Source organism: Rhinopithecus bieti, unplaced genomic scaffold (assembly GCF_001698545.2).
Source record: "Rhinopithecus bieti isolate Rb0 unplaced genomic scaffold, ASM169854v2 scaffold_26871, whole genome shotgun sequence".
Taxonomy (NCBI): Eukaryota; Metazoa; Chordata; class Mammalia; order Primates; family Cercopithecidae; genus Rhinopithecus; species Rhinopithecus bieti.
In genome coordinates, this window is record NW_016812402.1 from 650,372 (window position 1) to 672,333 (window position 21,962).

Consider the following 21,962-nt stretch of genomic DNA (forward strand, 5'->3'; position numbering starts at 1 on the left):
GAGCTCCTAAAACAATACCTGGTTTGCAATAGACACTCCTTAATTAATGTTGACTCAATGAATTGTTGCTACTTTAATCAATTTTTTAATTGAGGAATTTAAATTTTCTTCTCATTAGAAATCTTTCAGGAAGGATTGGAAGCTGACAATGTCAAATTTGTTCATTGATAAAAACTTTCCATGAAAGTTGTCTCTTTGTGGAATTTGCATTGCAGAATAGATTCCCCACTAGGGGGTATGCATGCACCACTTATATTTTGAAAATAGTCCTGGTTAAGAAAAATTGAGTAATTAATAAAATAAATAAGGGCTCTTGGATGTAGCTGTTGTCTGGATTTTCTATTTACCTTGTTTGGCGGAAATTTTTTAAAGATTACATTTATTTTGTAAATAGAATGAAAATTTTCTAAATGGAAAAAATCAAAGAAAAATGTACTTTTTTTTAGTACGTCTAACTTAAAATAAAACTCATGATTCATTTTTAGGCTGAACAATTACCTTGAAACATGAATGATTCTTGGTTACAGGCATTATTCTACACTCAGTTCAATGTTTATTGGACACCTAGTGTATGGCAGGAGTAAGGAAATATCGCTTTGGTGAGTTCACAGTCTAATGGGGAAGATGTCATGGAAATATGAAGCATAATGCAACAGTACATACTATAATAAAGATAACTTAAAAGTGCTTTAAAACCCTAGAAAGAATGACATTAACTATGGCAAGGGGTACTGTCACTGAGAAGGAGATATTCAGGTGTCCCAGACAAACTGCTTTTATCCTAACTGGGCCTCAAAAATGTCTGTGTTGATGGATTTGAGTCCTTGTCTCTAGCATGTGTGTTCTGTCTCTGTGTTAGTGATCTGTAGTCCCAATAATGGCCACAGGGTAGTATCTGGATATTTATATACAATACTCTTAGTGCTACACTGTCTAAGCATTCTAGTTTTCCTAGTCTTTTCTCACCCAATTCTGGGGGAAAGGGACACCCAGATAATTAGTTTAGTTGAGTGAGAAAATGGGGTACAAATGTGAGAGACTGAAAAATTTGGGGAAATGAAAGAGTAGCCCTGTGGAAGTCCGCTGCAGTGGGCATGGGAGGCCATCAGACCCCCAGTAGACATGATATCAGCATGCTTGACTGACTAGTGAGTTGCCAGTGAACCCTATGGTTAGGAAGCTTTATTTGTGCTTCTTAAAGCACATCTAGGTTGTTAGGGTATGCCGGTTTATGGGAAAACAAACTATCCTAAGCTTATGTCCTATGGAGGGATATGTATGGGTTTTCATAGATGGGATTATGCATATGCATTTAGATGAGCTAGATGAGTACCTAGAGAGAAGAAGGGCATATAAGAAGACAGTAACTATGCTGTAAGACTCCAGAGCTCTTCTGCACTCCCCCAGGGCAGTTCTGAGAGCAGGAGATTGCCAGTTGGAAACCTCAAAAAGCTGTATTCTCAGGTGCCCTCACTGACAATCTTATGAGAATGTTATTGTAGCCAATGAGAGTCTAGATAAGAGTTGGTACTTTTAAAAGCAGTAATTTTTTTAAATGCAAGGAATAAAAGGGATAAAAACTAAAGACATGATTTGATTTAGATGCCAACACTTTACTCACTGTCTCTGGTATAACTGTCGAAGAGTGGGCGGGCAGTGGGAGGGAAGAAGGAAGCAACACCTTGATATGGCTTTTAAACACCAGAAAACTAAGGGCAGAACAAACAACAAATTTAGATGAATATTTAGATATTTTATGAATATTTTGTGAAGCTATATCTTTAGCGTTTCTTTGTGAGAAAATTATGGAAAAGTATACACTAGATTTTGGCATTTTTATGAGGACATAATTATTTGTTAGTGAAGGTTAAAGGGAAACTGAAAGAATTCCAGATTGCTCTGTCAGGATTTTGGAATAACACAATGATAGATGAAATTTAAACTCAACATAAGCAAAGTAATGCTGTAGAAGCCGAGATTTTCAATAAGTATGTTTATGCATTGTGACAGCTTATAAATTAAAAACCTAGCAACTCTTGGGAAATACACTCAGCCATCACTAGGGATAATATAATAGAGGTGACTGTTCTATAAAAAAAGGAGCTTGGACTCGACGCTATATTGACAATGAAGGAGGAAGTAATTTAAAAAATAGTATTTTAATGATTATTTCCTATATTTATATGTCACACAATTTAAAAGTTGTTATGGAATGAACATTTATTTCCTCTGAAAAATTGGTATGTTGAAATCCTACTGCCCATTGTGATGGTATCAGGTGTGAGAGAGCATCTCATTATGGTTTTGATTTGCATTTCTCTGATGGTTAGGGATGATGAGCATTTTTTCATGTTTGTTGGCCACCTGTATGTCTTCTTTTGAGAAGTGTCTGTTCATGTCCTTTGCCCACTTTTTAATGGGGTTATTTGTTTCTTGCTTGTTTCTTCATTTAAGTTATAAATTCTGAACATTAGGCCTTTGTCAGATGGGAGAGGGAAGATGATTCGGGAAATGATTAAGTCATGAAGGTGGAACCCTCCTAAATGGGATTAGTACCTTCATAAAAGGGACCCCAGGCCAGGCGTGGTAGCTCACGCCTATAATCCCAGCACTTTGGGAGGCTGAGGCAGGCAGATCATTTGAGGTCAGGAGTTTGAGGCCAGCCTGGCCAAGGTGGTGAAATGTGGTCTCTTCTACAAAAAATACAAAAATTAGCCAAGTGTGGTGGCATGTGCCTGTAATCCCAGCTACTTGGGAAGCTGAGGCAGGAGAATCGCTTGAACCTGGGAGGTGGAGGTTGCAGTGAGCTGGGATCGCACCACTGCACTCCAGCCTGGGTGACAGAGCAAGACTCTGTCTCAAAAAAAAAAAAAAAAAAAAAAAAAAAAAAAAAAAAGAGAGAGAGAGACCCAGAGAGCTCTCTTACCCCCTTTGCCAGATGAGGACACAGCAAGATGGCTGTCTATAAGCCAGAATATTGTCCCTCACCAGACGCTGAATTTGCTGGTGCCCTGATCTTGGTAAATGTTTGTTGTTAAGTCACCCAGGCTATGATATTTTTGTTATGGCATCCCAAAGGGACTAAAACAAGACAAAAGCAAAAACTAGAAGCTGTTGTGAAATATAAATGGACTACGTGAGGGCTGGTAAGAGTGTAGGTGGTAAATCATATTGACTAGAGGTTTAAATACAAATAAAACGATTAATTTTCAAAATCTGTGTGTAATTACTGTGGAATATTATTTGACACAGCCAAGACAGAATACATAAGCTGAACTGATTAGGGTATTCAAGGGGAAGAATACAAAAGTCAAAGTAAGTTAAAACGAGTTGAAAAGTTGAAACGAAAAAAATGTCATGAACGAATTTTTAAAAGACCTTAAGACAATTCTACACCTCAAAATAAAAAATGGAGACATTTCAATGCAGTCACATATGATCTTGGACAAGTTATAAAATTTCTCCCAGCCTCTATTTCCTCCTCTGCACTGAAGGGTGAACAAATGGTTTCTTAGATGCATTCCAGCAACAAACTATTTGTCTTTTGTCTGAGATTTCCTCAGGGGATATCTCCCAAGATCCCCAGTGGATGCCTAAAACCTCAGATAGTACTCAATCCTATATATACTATGCTTTTTTTTTTTTGATCTGATAAGAGAGAGGGCTACTAAGTGACTAATGGTGGGTGGCATATACAGTGTGGATATGTTGGACAAGGGATGATTCATATCCTGGGTAAGAGAGAGATTTCATCACACTACTCAGAATAGTGTGCAATTGACAACTTACACATTGTTTATTTCTGAAATTTTCCATTTAATATTTTCGGACCATGGTTCACCACAGATAACTGAAACCAAGAAAAGCGAAACAGAGAATAACTGACATAAGTAAGGTTGAAGAAATTTCCTCATCCATCTTCTTAACTATTAGATAATATTGCTTTGTGGCCTAGATATTATCTTCCATTCTTCCTCTGACTCAATGGATTGGTTTGCTTATCCTAGGCAGAGAGCAGCCTCTGAAATGTTGATCACAGCGAAAGAGCTGTGAACATTGGCCAACCATGAAGGCTTTTTTTTTTTCTTTTCATTAAAACTTTTTTTGAATGTGTACAGGGAAAAATATGGGCATAGTAATCAGATAAACCTGGGTTTGAAACATAACTATTTCTTACTAGCTGATTGCAAGAGCAAACAAGTTTCCTTATCTGGAAAAACAGGGCTAATACCCACCTTGAAGAATGGAAGTACTATTCAGCACTCTGATCAATATACTTTGAGATTTTTATTCCTTTTCTTCTTATTTATAATCCGCTAGGGCCTAACAAGAAAAGAAAACAGATTTGATTATTTTTAGAGTCTTAAACTAAAGAAATCACTGCTGGCTTCCAGTGAAACCTTTAAACAAAATGGAATGAAGTAAGTCTCACAAACAATAAAAATCAGTCGCTCTGACAGGGTTTAGATACTAAGGGGAATTTTAGCCAATAGGTATTAAATCAACATACACTTCGCGGATTCCTCTATAGAACAGTATAACCGGCCATTTCTTTGCTTATGTGTAAGACTTCCAGAATGCTAAGGGAAAAGTAACTCTCTTTTCAATATATTAGGCTTTGAAGTCGAAATATAAGGGCAATCAGGGTCTATTTTCAGAGCGGAGAGGACTGTTTCTAGACATCCAGGAAGGATTAGTCTAAATGGGTTTAACCCGTTGGAGGCCTCGTCCCCAGAGCATCCCCATCTCTCAGGTGCCAGGCGCTTAAGGAATCCCCCTTCCTCCTTTATTTCCTTCTTCCTCTTCTCGGAGCTCCCACCCTCACCCCATTCGGCTGCTTCTTTTCCATCTTCACTTCTTTCCACAAGCGGTCAAAATAGAAAACGGAAGTACCTATTTGTTGCTTAGTGTAGTGCTCGGAGAGGTTTTTTTGTTTGTTTGTTTAATTAAGAAAAATAAAATCCCCCTCCAGGTTCTTCATTTCGCAATGAGCCCGAACATCCGCTGGCTCATTAGGCCTCTTAACAAAAGAAAAATGCCCCAGTGAACTGTGGCTGACTACTGTGCTGAGGCTGGGGTCGGCTGGAGGGGTTCTGAGTATCTATCATGCGGCAAGGACAGCTTCCCGGGCCAAGGGACCCGGGATCCCGGGAGGCGCGTGCAGCGCCGCCCCCTCACAGTAGGGAGGCGCGGGAGAGGCGGCGGTCCCTGCCCAGCCCGGGTATCCCGTCCCAGGAGCGCGAGGGCGCGGGCAGCGGCCGGAGGCGGCGACGGCGGGGACGCGGCGCGGCTGCCGCAGGGGAGCGCGCGGCGGCGGCGGCCGGCGGCGGCGGCGGCGGCCGGCGGCGGCGGCGGGCGCGAGGGGCGTGGGCGCAACTCCCCGCAACTTCTGCCGCTGGCCCGCTGCCAGCTGGCCGCCCGCGCTCTCGGCCCAGCCGAGCGGCTGCTGCGAGCTGTGGGGCCTGCCGGCGGAAGCCCCAGCCCGGAAGCTCCCTCGACTCCGCGTGTCCCGGGGCGTCCGTCGGGGGCCGAGGTGCCTCCCGCAGGGAGTCCCCGTGAGGCCGCGCTCCCGCGTTATCCGCAGCGGTCGGGGGTCCGAGGAGTGCGGGGCTCCGAGAGCGAGCGGGACGCCCCCCAGCGGTCGGCTCGGGCCCCATGGCCGGGCCGGGCGGAGCGGAACCGGTGAGGTGAAGCCCCGGGGCCGGCAGCCGGAGCGCGTGGCGGGGGCGCCGGCTCCATGGGCAGCGGCAGACGGCGGCGCGATGATGGACGTTAATAGCAGCGGCCGCCCGGACCTTTACCGGCACCTCCGCTCTTTCCTTCTGCCAGAGGTGGGGCGCGGGCTGCCCGACCTGAGCCCCGACCCGGTTGCGGGCTCCTGGGCGCCGCACCTGCTGAGCGAGGTGACAGCCAGCCCCGCGCCCACCTGGGACGCGCCCCCGGACAATGCCTCCAGCTGTGGGGAACAGATCAACTACGGCAGAGCCGAGAAAGTTGTGATCGGCTCCATCCTGACGCTCATCACGCTGCTGACGATCGCGGGCAACTGCCTAGTGGTGATCTCCGTGTGCTTCGTCAAGAAGCTCCGCCAGCCCTCCAACTACCTGATCGTGTCCCTGGCGCTGGCCGACCTCTCGGTGGCCGTGGCGGTCATGCCCTTCGTCAGCGTCACCGACCTCATCGGGGGCAAGTGGATCTTTGGCCACTTTTTCTGTAACGTCTTCATCGCCATGGACGTCATGTGCTGCACGGCCTCGATCATGACCCTGTGCGTGATCAGCATTGACAGGTAAGGGCCGGACCGCCCCGTCTCAGGCTCCGGCTGGGGACCGGCAGGCAGCTCAGCCCTGCGCGCTCGCCTTTCCAGGGAGGATCAAGCCAGACTTCAAGGCGGGATGAAGGGCTGCGCTGAAAACACCGCTGGCCCCCGACCCCCCATCTACCCTACACCAACCAAACTTCAGTTATAGCATAGCCTATGTACATCTTTAAAAGAAAAACCCGAAATATTCTGGTTTACTGTAGTGACGAATTTAAGACCAAAGTTAAGAGTATTTTAAGCCTTAGTATTTCCGCCAGGGGGTCCCTTGCCTTGGTTTTTGGAAGGAAGGGATTTGATGCTCCCTGACTTGATCAAGCCTTGCTGTGAGCCTTAAAGAGTCATTTAAAAAAAAAATCGGAGAAAAGCCACCTTGCTTCCCCAATTGTGAGAGCTACTCCCTAGGCCAGTGAAAGGACCTTGGATGGTTCTAGAATTGGGGTCTGCATGTCTTAGACATTGCATCCTTATGATGGTCAATTCAGAATTGCATTCTTGCTTGTGGAAGTCTGGTTTTAATGTTTGGTAATGCTGTCTGTATCTTGCGAGCTGACTGACTGGAGCCTTACTCCAGGTCTGAATGGCTGGTTCTGGCCTTTCATTATAGCCCTTGGGAACCTTCTGTTGAGAACTCCCCCAATGGAGTAATTGCAACAGAGGCTGACCATCTGTCAGGGATGCTAGGGGAAAAATTCCTGCCTTGGGTGTCATATTGAACTAGGAGACCCACAGGGTTTCTTCAGACTGTAAGGTTACAGGCTTTTGAAATGGAGCTGGTTTTTGACCCTTGAAATATTATGCAGTTGACAACTTGAAGTATGGTCTCAAACATCTTTGGCCTAAAACAACTCTATTTCACTTGAAACTGATGTATGAAAACCTTAATGTTCACACTTAGAATTCTGCCGGTGTTTCAGAACTAGTATCCTGTTGTGTTTAATGATACACAGAAATGGTTGCTTATTTTCTTAGTGGATCTGTAGAACCTTTATATGTGTAGACCTTTCAGCCTAGGGGAAATAATTGATGCCTCCACACTTAAAATGACAGTGCCTCAAAAGATGGTCTAGCATGCAACTGAGATTTTCCTATTTTTCTTCTTGAAAACACTGCTGTTTGTGGTTTGCTGATACTTAAAATGTTCTGCTATATATATTTTTTGCTTGACCAGGGTTTATAATTACTAAATAAAGGAAGTAATAGGAAAGGGAATATTTTCAAGAAGAAAAATACATTGTAGCTCCATTTAGTTAACAATTTAGGTTATTTTTCTTTAAATTGATTCTCCCATTTTATATATCATGGTAGAAGGTGCTGACAGCAAACAAGGAATTATTTAAGAGCAGAGCATGAACTGCATATGTGAGAATATTAGCACCAAATTTGGCAGCTGAAGTTCTGAATTACAGTAGTTAAGAATGACAAAAACATATGCATTTACAGTCTGGCTGTGGTAACTGGAATTAAAAGAGTACACTCAATACACATAGTAAGTATATACATGAATTATAAGCACAGAAATCTGACTGCTCAGCCAACCAAAACAGAGCATCCTGCATGAATGGAGTCCTTTTAAATGGAACTTAGTGTAATAAAACAAATAACAGTTTATGCTGCAAGTACTGTATTTATAACCATTTTTTAAAATTTCACAGTTGATAAATGATACATAAATAGACCTTGTGCTAATTTGTCTTCTGAGACAGCCAGTGTTTCTCTTCTTCTGGGCTACGTTGAGGTTTGGCTGAGATCATCTTGTGATTCCTATACATGAGCTAAAGGCATTCTTCACTCAGCATGCATGTGTGACTTAGCATCGGCAGGCATGTCCTGAATACAGAGAAGAGATTAATCCTTCTTGGCAAGAGCTTAAAATTTTAGTGTTAACTATATTCTTATGATTGTCACAAATTGTGTTCACATAGGCATATAGATTCTCCTTTTACCTGTGAGAATTGCTCCATTGGTGAATTCTGCTTTAAAGTTATTTTAGAAGACCAGCATATCATGTCTTCAGAGAAAATGAAGAATTGATAAAATTGGAAGACACAGACTGATTTTCTTCCAAGAACACTGAGAACTAAAAATGAGAAAAAAGGAAAATATATGATTTCTGAAAAGAATATTTTCTGCAATTCCGTTGTGGAATATGACAGATGATATTAAATGTGAAAATATGTAAAAAAATTATCTTCATTCATTCCCTTGTTCATTCCCTCTTGAGTACCTAATATAGGATACACTGTGCTTTGTGCAGCATAATCAAAGATTAATTGCAGTATTGTTGCTTTCATGTTCATTCTGTACTTTGAGAGTTTGGATATCTGTTGGGCATTTAACCTGTCTAAAATGGAACCTTTCATTTTTCTTAACCACTCCCCATCATACTGGGATGCTTTTCTAATGTAATGCCATACTGTTTTTCACAGCCTTCAGAGCTCCCATCCCCTGCCTTTTTCAGAAAATGACTTGTATTCATTGAAAAAGTAGCAACCATCAGATGAGAACTTTTATCTTTCCACCACCAAACAATCTGTCCTGCATATGTACCCTTCTTTTAACTTCCTTCCAGTTAAAAAGCAAAAAGACATTGTGAGCCAGCAAATATGAAAGTACTTGGACGTTATATTCTGTCTCCCCACCTTCTCAAGGACTTTGTTCATTGTTTCTTCATGGATGGTCTTTTGTGTTGTTGTTGTTCTGTTTGTTTTAGGGGGGTGTGGGGGTGTGGAGGGGACAGAATCTCACTCTGTTACCCAGGCTGGAGTGCAGTGGTACGATCTCGGCTCACTGCAACCTCTGCCTCCTGGGTTCAGGTGATTCTTGTGCCTCAGCCCCCGAAAGTACCTGTGACTACAGGTGCATACCACCATGCCTGGCTAATTTTTGTATTTTAGTAGACAGGGGGTTTTGCCATGTTGGCAAACTCCTGACATCAACTGATCTGCCCACCTCGGCCTCCCAAAGTGCTGGGATTACAGGCGTGAGCCACCATGCCCAGCTCATTGATGGTCTTTCTTCAGCTTTTCCTTTCTACGGTGTCAAGTTCTGTTTTGTATCTTTTAAAACCCTTTTTTGGCCTCTGGCCTCACTTCTTCCTCCAGCTACTGCTCTGCTTCACAGTTAAGCTGCTCAAAGAATTGTATCCATAAGTTGTCTTTTCTTCCTTACACTTTAGATAGATGACTTTGATGCTCATCAGGTTTACTGCAATATTCTAATTGACTTTCCTGGTTCTACTTCTGTCCAGCCCTGATCTATTCCCTGAGAAGAAACAAGAACGGTCTATTTAGAAAACTTTTTTAAGTGAGATAATTTACATATAATGACATGCACAGATCTTAAATATTCAATTTGTATGTTGACAAATATATATATACATATACCTATGTGACCAATGTTCTAATCAAGATATACAATATCTTGTCATCCAAGGAAATTCCCTTGTGCTAATTTTAGAATGATCTTTTAAAAATATATATCAAATTACCAGCCAGATGTGGTGGCTCACAACTGTAATCCCAGCACTTCGGGAGGCCGAGGCTGGAGGACTGCTGGAGCCCTGGAGTTCAAGACCAGCCTGGGCAACATAGGGAGACTCCCATCTCTACAAAAAAAAAGAAAAAAGAAAAGAAAAGAATGGAAAAGAAAGGAAGAAAAGAAAAGAAAAGAAAGAAGAGAAAAGAAAAGAGCCAGGCATGGTGGCAAATGCTTGTGGTCTCAATTACTTGGGAAGCTGAGGTGGGAGGATCACTTTGGCCTGGGAGGTTGAGGCTGCAGTGAGCCATGATTACACCACTGCACTCTAGCCTGGGCAATAGAGTGAGGCACTGTCTTAAAAAAAAAAAAAAGAAAGAAATCAAATTACTTTTTATGTATAGTTTTAAAACATGGAAACTAGTTTTACATATCATTTAGGGAAGCTTGTAGAAGGAGTAAAAGTATAAAATAGTGCAGGGGAGTGGTTAACACCAAATTCAGGACAGTGGTTTATCTCTGGTGGTGTGGGTGGAGGTATAATCAGTAGTATATGTATCACCTATGTTGGTAATGTTTTGTTTCTTAATCTCAGTGGGGAATATAGACTTATTATCCTTTGTATAACTTTTTGTATGACTGAAATATTTGTTAAAACTTTTGAAAGGCCGGGCGCGGTGGCTCAAGCCTGTAATCCCAGCACTTTGGGAGGCCGAGACGGGCGGATCACGAGGTCAGGAGAGCGAGACCATCCTGGCTAACACGGTGAAACCCCATCTCTACCAAAAATACAAAACCTAGCCGGGCGAGGTGGCGGGCGCCTGTAGTCCCAGCTACTCAGGAGGCTGAGGCGGGAGAATGGCGTAAACCCAGGAGGCGGAGCTTGCAGTGAGCTGAGATCTGGCCACTGCACTCCAGTCCGAGCGACAGAGCGAGACTCCGCCTCAAAAAAAAAAAAAAAAAAAAAAAAAAACTTTTGAAATTCATATAGAAAAGTATATGTATGTGCACAATTCTAGGTGTGAAGCTTGATGAATTTCCACATCCATGTAAACAACTATATTAAGAAATAGAATACTGGCAACCTCCCAGAGGTCCCCTCTTCTCCCTTTCTAGTTTCTATTGCCTGCAAAGAGAACCATTGTCCTGACTTTAGCATCACACATGGGGGTTTTGCTTGGCTAGAACTTCATATAAATGGAATTGTATAGTATGTACTCTTTTGAATCTGGCTTCTTTTTCTCAACATAATGTTTGTGAGAGTCATCTGTAGTTTTTAGCCTATCAGTGGTTCATTCATTTTTATTGATAAGTAGTATTCCATTGTATAAATATACCATAATTTGCTTATCCATTCACAGTAGATGGATATTTGAGTTTTTTCCAGTTTCTGGCTATCTCTAATAGTGCTGCTCTGAACATTCATTTGTGTACGAGTCATTTGTGGGCATGTTTAAATTTATTTTGGGGAAATACAATCCTAGGTAAAATGGTACCTTGGAACATTTTAATTTTATCTATTGCCTCACACCTTTTATGTTATTATTGGCATTCATTTTAGGTCTACAGATTATTAAAACCCATTAGATATTATTTTTATTGTTGTAACAGTCAGTATTCATTCTTCTTTGCTTACATGTTTATCTTTTCCAGTGTTCTTTATTTTGTTCTGCATTACTGCCTTTTCATCTGGGATCATTTTCTGCCAAATTAGATGCCTGTTAGCATTATTATTTTTTTAAATTAAAACTTTTTTTTTTTTTTAACATAAAGAGAGAGGGTCTTGCTGTGTTGCTCAGGTTGGTCTTGAACTCCTGGCCTCAAGTAATTCTCCCACCCTGGCCTCCCAAAGTGCTGAGATTACAGATGTGAGCCATCATGCCCTGCCCAGCATTATTTTTTTACTGAATGTATTAGTCTGTTCTCATGCTGCTAATAAAGACATACCCGAGGACTGGATAATTTATAAAGGAAAGAGGTTTAACTCACAGTTCCACATGGCTCACAATCATAGGGGAAGGTGAAGGGGAAGCAAGACACGTCTTACATAGGAGCAGGCCAGAGAGAGCTTGTGCACAGGAACTCCCATTTATAAAACCATCAGATCTCGTGAGACTTACTCACTACCAGGAGAACAGTATGGGTGAAACCGCCCTCATGATTCAATTATCTCCATATGGTCCTGCCCTTGACATGTGGAGATTATTGCAATTCAAGGTGAGATTTGGGTGGGACACAGTCAAACCATATTACTGAGGGTTTGCTAGTGACAAATCCTCTCAGTTCTTACTTGTCTGAAAGTGTCTTTGTTTCAGCTTCTTTTTTTTTTTTTTTTTTGACAGAGTCTCACTCTGTTGCCCAGGCTGGAGTGTAATGGTGCGATCTCGGCTCACTGCAAGCTCCGCCTCCTGGATTCACGCCATTCTCCTGCCTCAGCCTCCCTAGTAGCTGGGACTATCGGTGTCTGCCACCATGCCCTGCTAATTTTTTGTATTTTTAGTAGAGACAGGGTTTCACCATGTTAGCCAGGATGATCTCAGTCTCCTGACCTTGTGATCCACCCACTTCGGCCTCCCAAAGTGCTGGGATCACAGATGTGAACCAATGCATCCGGCCTCAGCTTCATTTTTGAATGATATTTTCACTGAGTATGGAATTTTATATTTCTAGTTTTTTTCCCCCAGAACTTTAAAACATTGTTTCATTGTTTTCTGACTTCCATCATTTCTGTTGAAAAATCAGCCATTAGCCAACATTATTATGACTCCATGGAAGGTATTGTGTCTTTTATCCCCTGACTATTTTTAGGGTTTTGTCTTTGTCTTCAATTTTTATCAGTTTTCAGTTTTCTGTGATGTCACTAGGTCTGGCTTTATTGATTTTTGTTGTTTATTTACTGTTAACCCTGTTGGGGTTCCTAATGATTTTTAAAATTTGTGTATTAATATCTTTAATCAGTTTGCTGTTATCTCATCAAACACTACTATTGTTCCATTCTTTATTTTTCTATGTCTTCAGATATATGTATTGTAGACCTTTTTACTGTGTCACACACATTTCTTACTCTTTTCTATATTTTCCATTTTATGTTTTACTTCTGTGCTTGAGTTTTGAAAAAATTTTGACCAGCCTTCCAATTTGTTAATTGTCTCTTCTACTATGTCTAATCTGTTGTTCAACCTTATCTATTGAGTTAATTTCCATAATGGTATTTTACAATTCTAGAAATTCCATTTAAGCTTTTTAAATTGATGCTGATTTTTTTTGGTGAAATTCTCTACCTTTTCATCTAATTTCTTCATCTTGTTATATTTTTTAGTGAATTAATCATAGTTTGACTCTTTGTTTCCTGACTCCAATATCTGAGTCACTTGTGATTTCTTTGTGTGATCTGTGTTTTCTCTGGGTTTTGGTCTTGGCATACCTGGCAAATGTTGATTGAATATTCATCATATTGCGTGAAAAATTGTAGATGCTGTAGATGATGTTATTTTGTTCCAGAGAAAATGCTAGGCAGGCATATTGGACAATTGATTATTTTAATCCAGTTAGGGACTGAGTTGAACATAGGCTGTATTTTAGTTCTGATAGAGCTCTGCCACTGGCAGATGCCTTTCTAGGATGTAGCCTTCTTAGGATTTCAGCCCAATGACTTCTCCCGCTGGCTAGTTCAGAACTTTAAATGTTCTTTCCTCAAAACTGTGAAACTGTCAAGCATGGCTTCTTAGCCTCCTGCCTTATGCAGTCTCAGAATTCAGCAAATGTTTTGAGGGAAATATCAAACAGGTGCTAGGCTTAGGTTTCACTGGCATCTTTACCTTTTAGGCCTCTGACTTTTGCCTCTCTATCTCCAAGAGACTGCCAAATGCTCTTCTGGTGTTTTTGCCCCTTATTAGCAACTCTCTGCTGAGGCTCTTTACCTGGATCCTTAGCCCCTTACCCTTCACCCAATTTTGGCAAATGCCCCAAGGGAAAGAGCAGCTGCACAATATTGGCTGGCCTCCCTGTACTTCTGTCTTCTTTAGGATTTTGTTCCCTGAAGTCCTGGTTGTCTCAACAACTGCTTGATGCTTTTGGGCATCATAGCATGCAGGGGTGTGTGTGTGTGTATTTGTGCTTTACCCAGCTTTTAAAGTGGCTTTCAGCAGAAGCATTGGTCTGAAGTATCAAACAACCCATTGTAGCTAGAAGTGGATATGTGCCTGAAATATTTTAAATGTATGCTAATATAGAAATATAATTATGTAAATTTCCTGCTTAAAATTTTTCATTTTCTTTTCATTTCACTTGGAATAAAATTCACTCTTGCCGGGCGCGGTGGCTCAAGCCTGTAATCCCAGCACTTTGGGAGGCCGAGACGGGCGGATCGCAAGGTCAGGAGATCAAGACCATCCTGGCTAACACGGTGAAACCCCGTCTCTACTCAAAATACAAAAAACTAGCCGGGCGAGGTGGCGGGCGCCTGTAGTCCCAGCTACTCGGGAGGCTGAGGCAGGAGAATGGCGTAAACCCGGGAGGCGGAGCTTGCAGTGAGCTGAGATCCGGCCACTGCATTCCAGCCTGGGCGACAGAGCCAGACTCTCTCTCAAAAAAAAAAAAAATTCACTCTTTAGCACATGTAGGAGGTCCTTGGTTTGTCCCTGCCTCACTCCTCAACATCTTGAACTGCATTCTGTCTTGTTTGCCACATTCCAGTCACATTGACCTTTCTCAGTTTCTCTATTGTACCAGATTCTTTCCTGCATCGGATTTACTCCATGAAAACTCACCAACTAATATATTTGTGAAACTGATTTTACGTCTGAAGTTCTGTTCTCTAATATGTGTGTTTTTTTAAAAAAATTCTGAGTTGGAAAGTTTAAGTGTTTAACCCTCTAGATTGACAACAATTAAAATGTCAAAAAACTACTAAGTGTTGGGAAAGATATGGAGCAAAGGGAATTTACATACATTACTAGTGGGACTGTAAATTGGTGAACCACTTTGCAAATAGTTTAATGTTATCACGTAATGTTAAAAATACATACACCCTAAGACCTTGTTGTTTTATCACCAGGTATATATCACAAAGATGCTTGTCCACCAAAAGTCTTCTATAAGAATATTTTTGTTTGTTTGTTTGTTTTTTGTTTTGAGGAGGAGTCTCGCTCTGTCGCCCAGGCTGGAGTGCAGTGGTGTGATCTCGGCTCACTGCAAGCTCCGCCTCCCGGGTTTACGCCATTCTCCCGCCTCAGCCTCCGAGTAGCTGGGACTACAGGCGCCCGCCACCTCACCCGGCTAGTTTTTTGTATTTTAGTAGAGACGGGGTTTCACCGTGTTAGCCAGGAGGGTCTCGATCTCCTGACCTCGTGATCCACCTGCCTCGGCCTCCCAAAGTGCTGGGATTACAGGCTTGAGCCACCGCGCCCGGGCCAAGAATATAGTATTCACAAACTTGAAACCTTAAAATTTGAAATACATTGTGTCAATAGTAGAATGAATAAATACATTATGGTATAGTTATACAACAGAATGCTATTTAGGAGTGTTTATCAAACTTGAATGTGCATCAGAACTACCTGGAGAACTTATTAAAACACAGATTGTTGGGCGTCACCCCGGACCTTACCAAATCAGAAACCTTATCGCAAGAGTTTCTGATTTCAAAAGTCTGGGGTGGGGCTAAGAATTTATACTTCACATAAATTCTCAAGTGATTCTGATGCTTCTGGTCTTGGGATCTTAGAGAAGTATTGCTATACAGCAATGAAAATGAACAAATTCTAACTACACACAGCAACCAAATGAATCTCATGAAGTAATTTAAACTATTTTTTGTTATATAAATTTGGAAACATATATTAAAGTCAAGTATACTATAAGTCTGATGTAGCCGTCATCCATCTTCAACAGTGATCAATTTATGGTCAATTTATTAAAAATATAATTTGCGACTCCTCCTTCATTCAATTATTTTAAATCAAATTTCAGATGTCATATCATTTCACTGATAAATATTTTGGGGTTACAAATATAAAGCTGAGCAGAAGCAGCAAAGTATAAAGTATATACATATGTGATTCAATTCAAATAAAAATTTTAAATAGACAAAAATATTTTTAGGGATGTACATAAGTGGTAATATTATAAGGAAAAGAAAGGAAATATATATCATAAGAACAAAGAGGCCAGGAGCAGTGGTTCACACCCGTAATCCCAGCACTTTGGGAGGCTGAGGCAGGTGGATCACCTGAGGTTGGGAGTTAGAGACCAGCCTGACCAACATGGAGAAACCCCGTCTCTACTAAAAATACAAAATTAGCTGGGCGTGGTGGCACATGCCTGTAATCCCTGCTACTCGGCAGGCAAGAGAATCGCTTGAACCTGGGAGGCTGAGGTTGCGGTGAGCCGAGATCACGTCATTGCACTCCAGCCTGGGCAGCAAGAGCAAACCCTGTCTAAAAAAAAAAACAAACAAAAAGAAAGAACAAACAGAGTGATTGCTTTTAGATGGTTAGATGGGATGGAGAAAACTGAGATCAGAGAGGCATGCTTCTAAGGTGGTATAGTGTTTTCTTTCTTGACTGGAGTGGTAATTACAAAAGGGTTAACTTAATTATTGTTAAAAGTGTCCATGTATATTTTAGGCACTTTCATGCCTATGTATTTCATTTTATAATGAACGGGGCAAAAGTATGTATTTGATACATCTCGTGAGGTATATTTGGATTAAGTCAGATATATGATTAATCTGAGCAGATACAGTTATTGTTTTAATGCTGTCAGCAACCGTTAATTTTTACCTTTGTGTATGAGGGCAGGGACCACCTTTGGGTTGTTCATGGTTACAGGAACTCATCTGCCTTATTTGCAAGAGCTGTAATATTTAGCTCTGATTGGTGTCTGGCTGAAGCCTTGCTTCATCGCCAGGTACTATGACTCATTCCCTCTGATGATCTGAGTTCTGCTTTTGGCTTTAATTCTGCTTCAATCAGCAGGGCAGGGTGCATTCTGGCTTCTCCAGATCTCCTTTCACTTCAAAGGAAGTTATCCTTGCTCATCTCTAAAATTAATTTTCTGCTTGTAGATACATTTTAAGAATTGATGGAATCCTCTTCTGGCTTTGCTATGGGAAAGTGAGAAGGAGATGAAATGGGTCTTCTGCCCTGTTCTTTTGTATAGTAACACTTAGCCACCAACTACTTTTTTTTTCCTCTTATGTTAACTAACAGGAAGTAATGCTTCAGGGTAGAAATGATAATAGCTAATAGATGTTTAATGCTTTATTCCTTACAGACCACTCCCAAATACAGAAATCTCCACTGATCCCCTCTACAACATTGTGAGGTGGGCATGAGTATCCCCACTTGATGTAGGAGGAACTTAAGGCTCAGAGGGTAGAAGTGACTTGCCAAGGACATACAGTTTGTATGGATGGAACTTGTGTTCAAAGTCTGTTCAAATATTGTGTATTTATTTATATCTATGTGTATAAATATATTTAAGGAAAATAATAAAAGTGGAGACATGGAACATTCCAGTCAAAGGAGCAGCACATGCCAAGAACACAGAGGCAGTGAATGAGTCTTTGAGTGAACTCACAGAGAGGGAGCAGAAAGGCATTCTGAGTGAGGGAATAGCATAGGAGAAGCCCGTCAATAACCCTTCACCCCTTGCAGTAGATACTGCTGGTTGCCTACCCCAATCTCCATCCTCCCCTTTCTCCTCAGTTATGGGAATTCCTGCTTTGACCTGGGGATATGGCTGCCCAGAATAAAGACTGCATTTCTTTAGCCTCCCTTATAGCTAGATGTGGCCATGTTACTAAATTTGGGCTTGAGAGATGTTAGTAGAAGTATTATGTTTCAGTTTCTCAGAAACTGCCTTCAAGAAAATTGGTGTGTGTCCTCTTCCTGTTTTCTGTCCTTTCCTCCATCTTCTTGCCTGGAATATGAAGATGGTGGCTAGAGCTCTGACCATCTTAGTCAAGATGGACAAAAATGGCCATGCTTGGTAAAGAGGAGCGGTATGCTGGAATGGTAGCCTGGATCATGGAGGACTGTCAACTCCACAGAATTGCTGGAACCTTGACTTCTTGCTAATTGATGAACTAATACCATTGTGTTGTTTATCACATGCAGCTGAACTTAATTTCAGCTGCTAAACCTAGTACAGATTGGGCATCCCTGATCTGAAAGTCTGAAACCCAAAATGATCCAAGATTAGAATCTTTGAGTACTGACGTGATGCCACAAGTAGAAAATTTCACACCTGACCTCATGTGATGGGCACACAAAATTATTTAAAATATTGAATAAAATTACTGTTAGGCTATGAGTACAAGGTAAATATAAAACATAAATGAATTTTGTATTTAGACTTAGGTCCCATGCTCAAGATTTTTTTTTATGTATATGCACATATTTCAAAATACATAAAATATGAAAAAGGTCCCAAGCATTTTGGATCAGGGATACTCAACCATTTCTCCTCCCATTCGCCCATCCTTCACACAGATGTTCATATACGCTTTTTTTTCCCACCTTGGCATATGATTCTATTTTGAGAACAGGCAAAAGAGAACAATGTGTCTGAAGCGCTGGTCAGCCACAGCCTCTTGGGTGGCATCAGAACAGAGGGTGAGGTATCATGGAAACAAAATTCTTGGGCAGAAGATCACAGAGTGAAGGGTCTAGGGGGAAAGCTCATGGCTTCTGGGCACCAAGGGCGGCCATCCCAGGCAGGCGGTGGTCTTCTTGGCGGCCAGGCATCATATGCGGCACCAGGAAGCCTCCAGATGCATGGAGGTGACCACTCCATGCATGTATGGGGTCACATACAGTTTCTAAAACTTCAGTGTGAGAGTGTCACTGGGTCATGCTTCTTTGGAAACCCTTCAGGGATGACACTACCATTTTATTAATGCCTTTTGTGCTACTTAAGTTTCTAGACACTTTACACATGGCATCGCATCGAATCTTTACAATATCCTTGTGAGGGTGCTTTTTGAGTGTCTGTTGTTGAGTGACTCTGCTGGCCAAAGATGAACAAGACATATATGAACACTTTTAATACCATTCTATAGGTGAAGAAGCTGAGGAAGCTCACACACATTGTATGTGACTGGAACAGTGTCTGAATCCAAAGGTCATACATCTTTCACTACATCATTGTAGCCATTGCCTGCTGTATGAGGAGGATATTGTTAGGATAGCATTTAAGGCTCTTTATCATGCAGTCCCTTATAGCTTTAATCTGGCCAACTTTCTGAAGGCATCCTCCTTTTCAACACTACCTCAGAACAGAAATAATGCTCTAACTTCCGTACCTTGTTTCTCGTCCAAAGTTCCCATCCCAATAAGTGCCATCAGTTTGCACCCAGTTGCTTTGCTAGACATTTGAGTATCGTTTTTGAAATTTTCCACCTCAGCCTTCTACTCTCACTTACGGATCACCAAGTCTTTCTGATTGTCCCTACACAGCCCCCTACCCCACAACAACTCAACTTCAGTCCCTATCATCTTTCAGCTGGGCACTCACATTTGCCTCTCGGGGGTCTCTGGGTCTTCATACTTGGCCCCTGTTAATGCAGGGTGCACAACCCTGGCTGCATGTTAGAATCACCTGGGCAACTGTATACCAATGCTTGGGGAGACCCCCTAGAGATTCTTACTTAATTGATGCCAGGTGGGCCTGTGCATCACATCAGTATATTTGAAAATATCCCCCAGATGATTCTAGTGTGCAGCCAGAGGGAGAACCCCTGAGCTGGACTGATCTTTAAAACATAAAAATGTGATTATATCCGTGGTTCCCAAGCTCATCTGCATATTAAAGTCACTTAGGAATCTCCTCAAAATTCCAAAGCCCTGACCATACCAAGACTAATTAATTCATAATATCTGGAAGTGGGACTCATGTATCCACATTTTTTGATCCTAGTCTAATGTGCAGATAGGTTTGGGCACTACTGGGTCATGCTGTTCTCCTGTTCAAACAATTTATTGGGTTCCCCTGGTCTTGGGATAAGATCGTAAATCTTTAATGTGACCGAAAAGATTATATGATCTGGCCTCTGCTAATCTTACTAAATCAGGGGTTGGCAAACACTTTTTTTCTGTAAAGGTATAGATAGTAAATATTTTAAGCTTGTGGACCGTAAGGTCTCTGTTGCAACTCCTTAACTCTGTCACTGTAGCATGAAAGCAGCCATAGATAATATGTAAATGTGTGGGTGGCTGTGTTCCAATAAAGCTTTATTTATGGATACAGAAAATTGAATTTGATATAATTTTAACATATCATAAAATAGTATTCTTCTTTTTCATTTTTTTCAACTGCTTAAAAATACAAAGACCATTCTTAGCTGGGGGCCATACAAAAACAGACTGGGACCAGATTTGGTCCTGCTGGAGCTTGCCAGCTTCAGCTCCAGATTTGATTTGGTTCCATTTAATTATTTCCCTCCTTTCCTTCTTTCCCCGTTTCTTTTCTCCTACCTTTCCTTCCTTTCTTCCTACTTACCACCAACTAACCAGTCATGTATCCATACCGCCTCTCCTCCCCATATTTCAGCAATTCTGGTCTTCTTTCAGTTTCCTGACATTCTGATGTTCAAGGTCTTCACATGTCTATTCATGCCTCCCCTGGAATACTCTTCTATCTCTTTAGCTGGGTAATTTTTATCACTCTTTAGGCAGGTCCTTGATTAGATATTACTAGGTCATGGACACATTTCTAGAATCCCCTGACTATCTTAAACAGTTTTTTAACACGTTACAATTTTTCTTCCTAATTCTCACCTCAATTTGTAATTAATGGTTTGTAAAATTAACTGTAATAAACTCGTGATTTGTGGGATCATCTGTACACTCTGCATAGCATGACCCAGGCTTATCTTGAAGACTGCATTGCCAGCTCTTTGGCATAGTACTTTGTACTTGGTAGGTGTTCAGTTAATCTTTGTGGATTGACTGCAGAAGGAAGGGAGGGAGGGAAGGAAGAAGGAAGGAAAGAAAATAAAAGGAGGGAAAGAAGTAGAAAGGAAGAAAAAAAATGGAGGGAAGGAGGGAAGAAAGGGAAGGAAAAAGGGAATGGTGCTTCTGATTCTCAAATCCACACATCTGGCCTTGACTTCTTATTCTGCAACTTCCTACAAGACATTCCTCTTGGTGGCAGTGGAGAAGTTTCCTTGAGAAACCAAGTTAGGATCAGGAGATGTCTGGTGAAAATAGAAGCAGTGCGGAGGCAGTGGGACAGTCCCAAAGGTTGGGCTCATGAGAACATAGTAGGCTGGTGAGTTACTTCCTGTTCTGCAGAACACCAACGTTAGCAAAGCTGCCAGTGATGTGAAGGTCTTAGCAGCTTAGATCCAGGAGTTAGCTTTTTATTATCATCAGTGCTGTGTTATGGAGCAGGGTGAAAACATAGGCAAAATTAAATGAAAAATCTCAGAGTCCTTTTTTTTCCCACTAAATAAACACATTTTTGATGAAGGCCACACATCCCTGAAAGCAAGCCTTGGGTGTCAGCCATGAAGGCAATACCCAAGTAGAGGAGCATAATAACTGGCAGTAGCAATCCCATTGTTGGGTGCCAAGGGCTATGCATGATTCATCTCATTTAATCCCCATGACCACTCTGTGGACACACTCACACCCTCACCCCTAACCCTGGGTGATGAGGACAGGGAGGCTGAGAGAGGTTAGGAGTACACAGCAAGAAAGGAGTGGTATCAGGTTTGGCCATGAGGAATGTCTGACTCCTGATCTGTCTTACCCCTTCATGATGCTATAACAAAATACCCAAGACTGGGTAATTTATAAACAATAGAAATTTATTTCTCATAGTTCTAGAGGCTGGGAAGTCCAAGATCAAGGCACAGGCAAGTTCCATGTCTGGTAATGACATAGTCTCTGCTTGCAAGATGGTGCCTTGTTGCTGCATCCTCATGTGGCAAAGGAACAGAGGGCAAAAGGGCCTAGTAAATTTACTCCAGCCCTTTTATGAAGTTGCTAATCCCATCCATGAGGGCTGTAACCTCATAACTTAATCACATCCCAAAAGTCCGCCTCTTAATACTATCACATTGAGGTTTAAGTTCCAACATATGAATTTTCGAGGGACATATACATTCAAACCATAGCAGGATCTTTGTTTTTTTTTTTTTGTTTTTTTTTTTTTTTGA

At 41.6% G+C, this 21,962-nt stretch overlaps 1 protein-coding gene across 2 annotated transcripts in view; it reads left to right on the forward strand.

Annotated features, from left to right (window-relative positions):
• Positions 1-5,526: 5,526 nt before the first annotated feature.
• HTR7 (5-hydroxytryptamine receptor 7) overlaps positions 5,527-21,962 on the forward strand; it is a 113,383-nt gene continuing 96,947 nt past the window's right edge. For both annotated transcript variants that reach the window (XM_017896361.1, XM_017896360.1), the window contains exon 1: positions 5,527-6,289. In XM_017896361.1, coding sequence (XP_017751850.1) covers positions 5,763-6,289 — 527 coding nt within the window. In that variant the 5' untranslated portion in view covers positions 5,527-5,762. The remainder of the gene's footprint in view (positions 6,290-21,962) is intronic.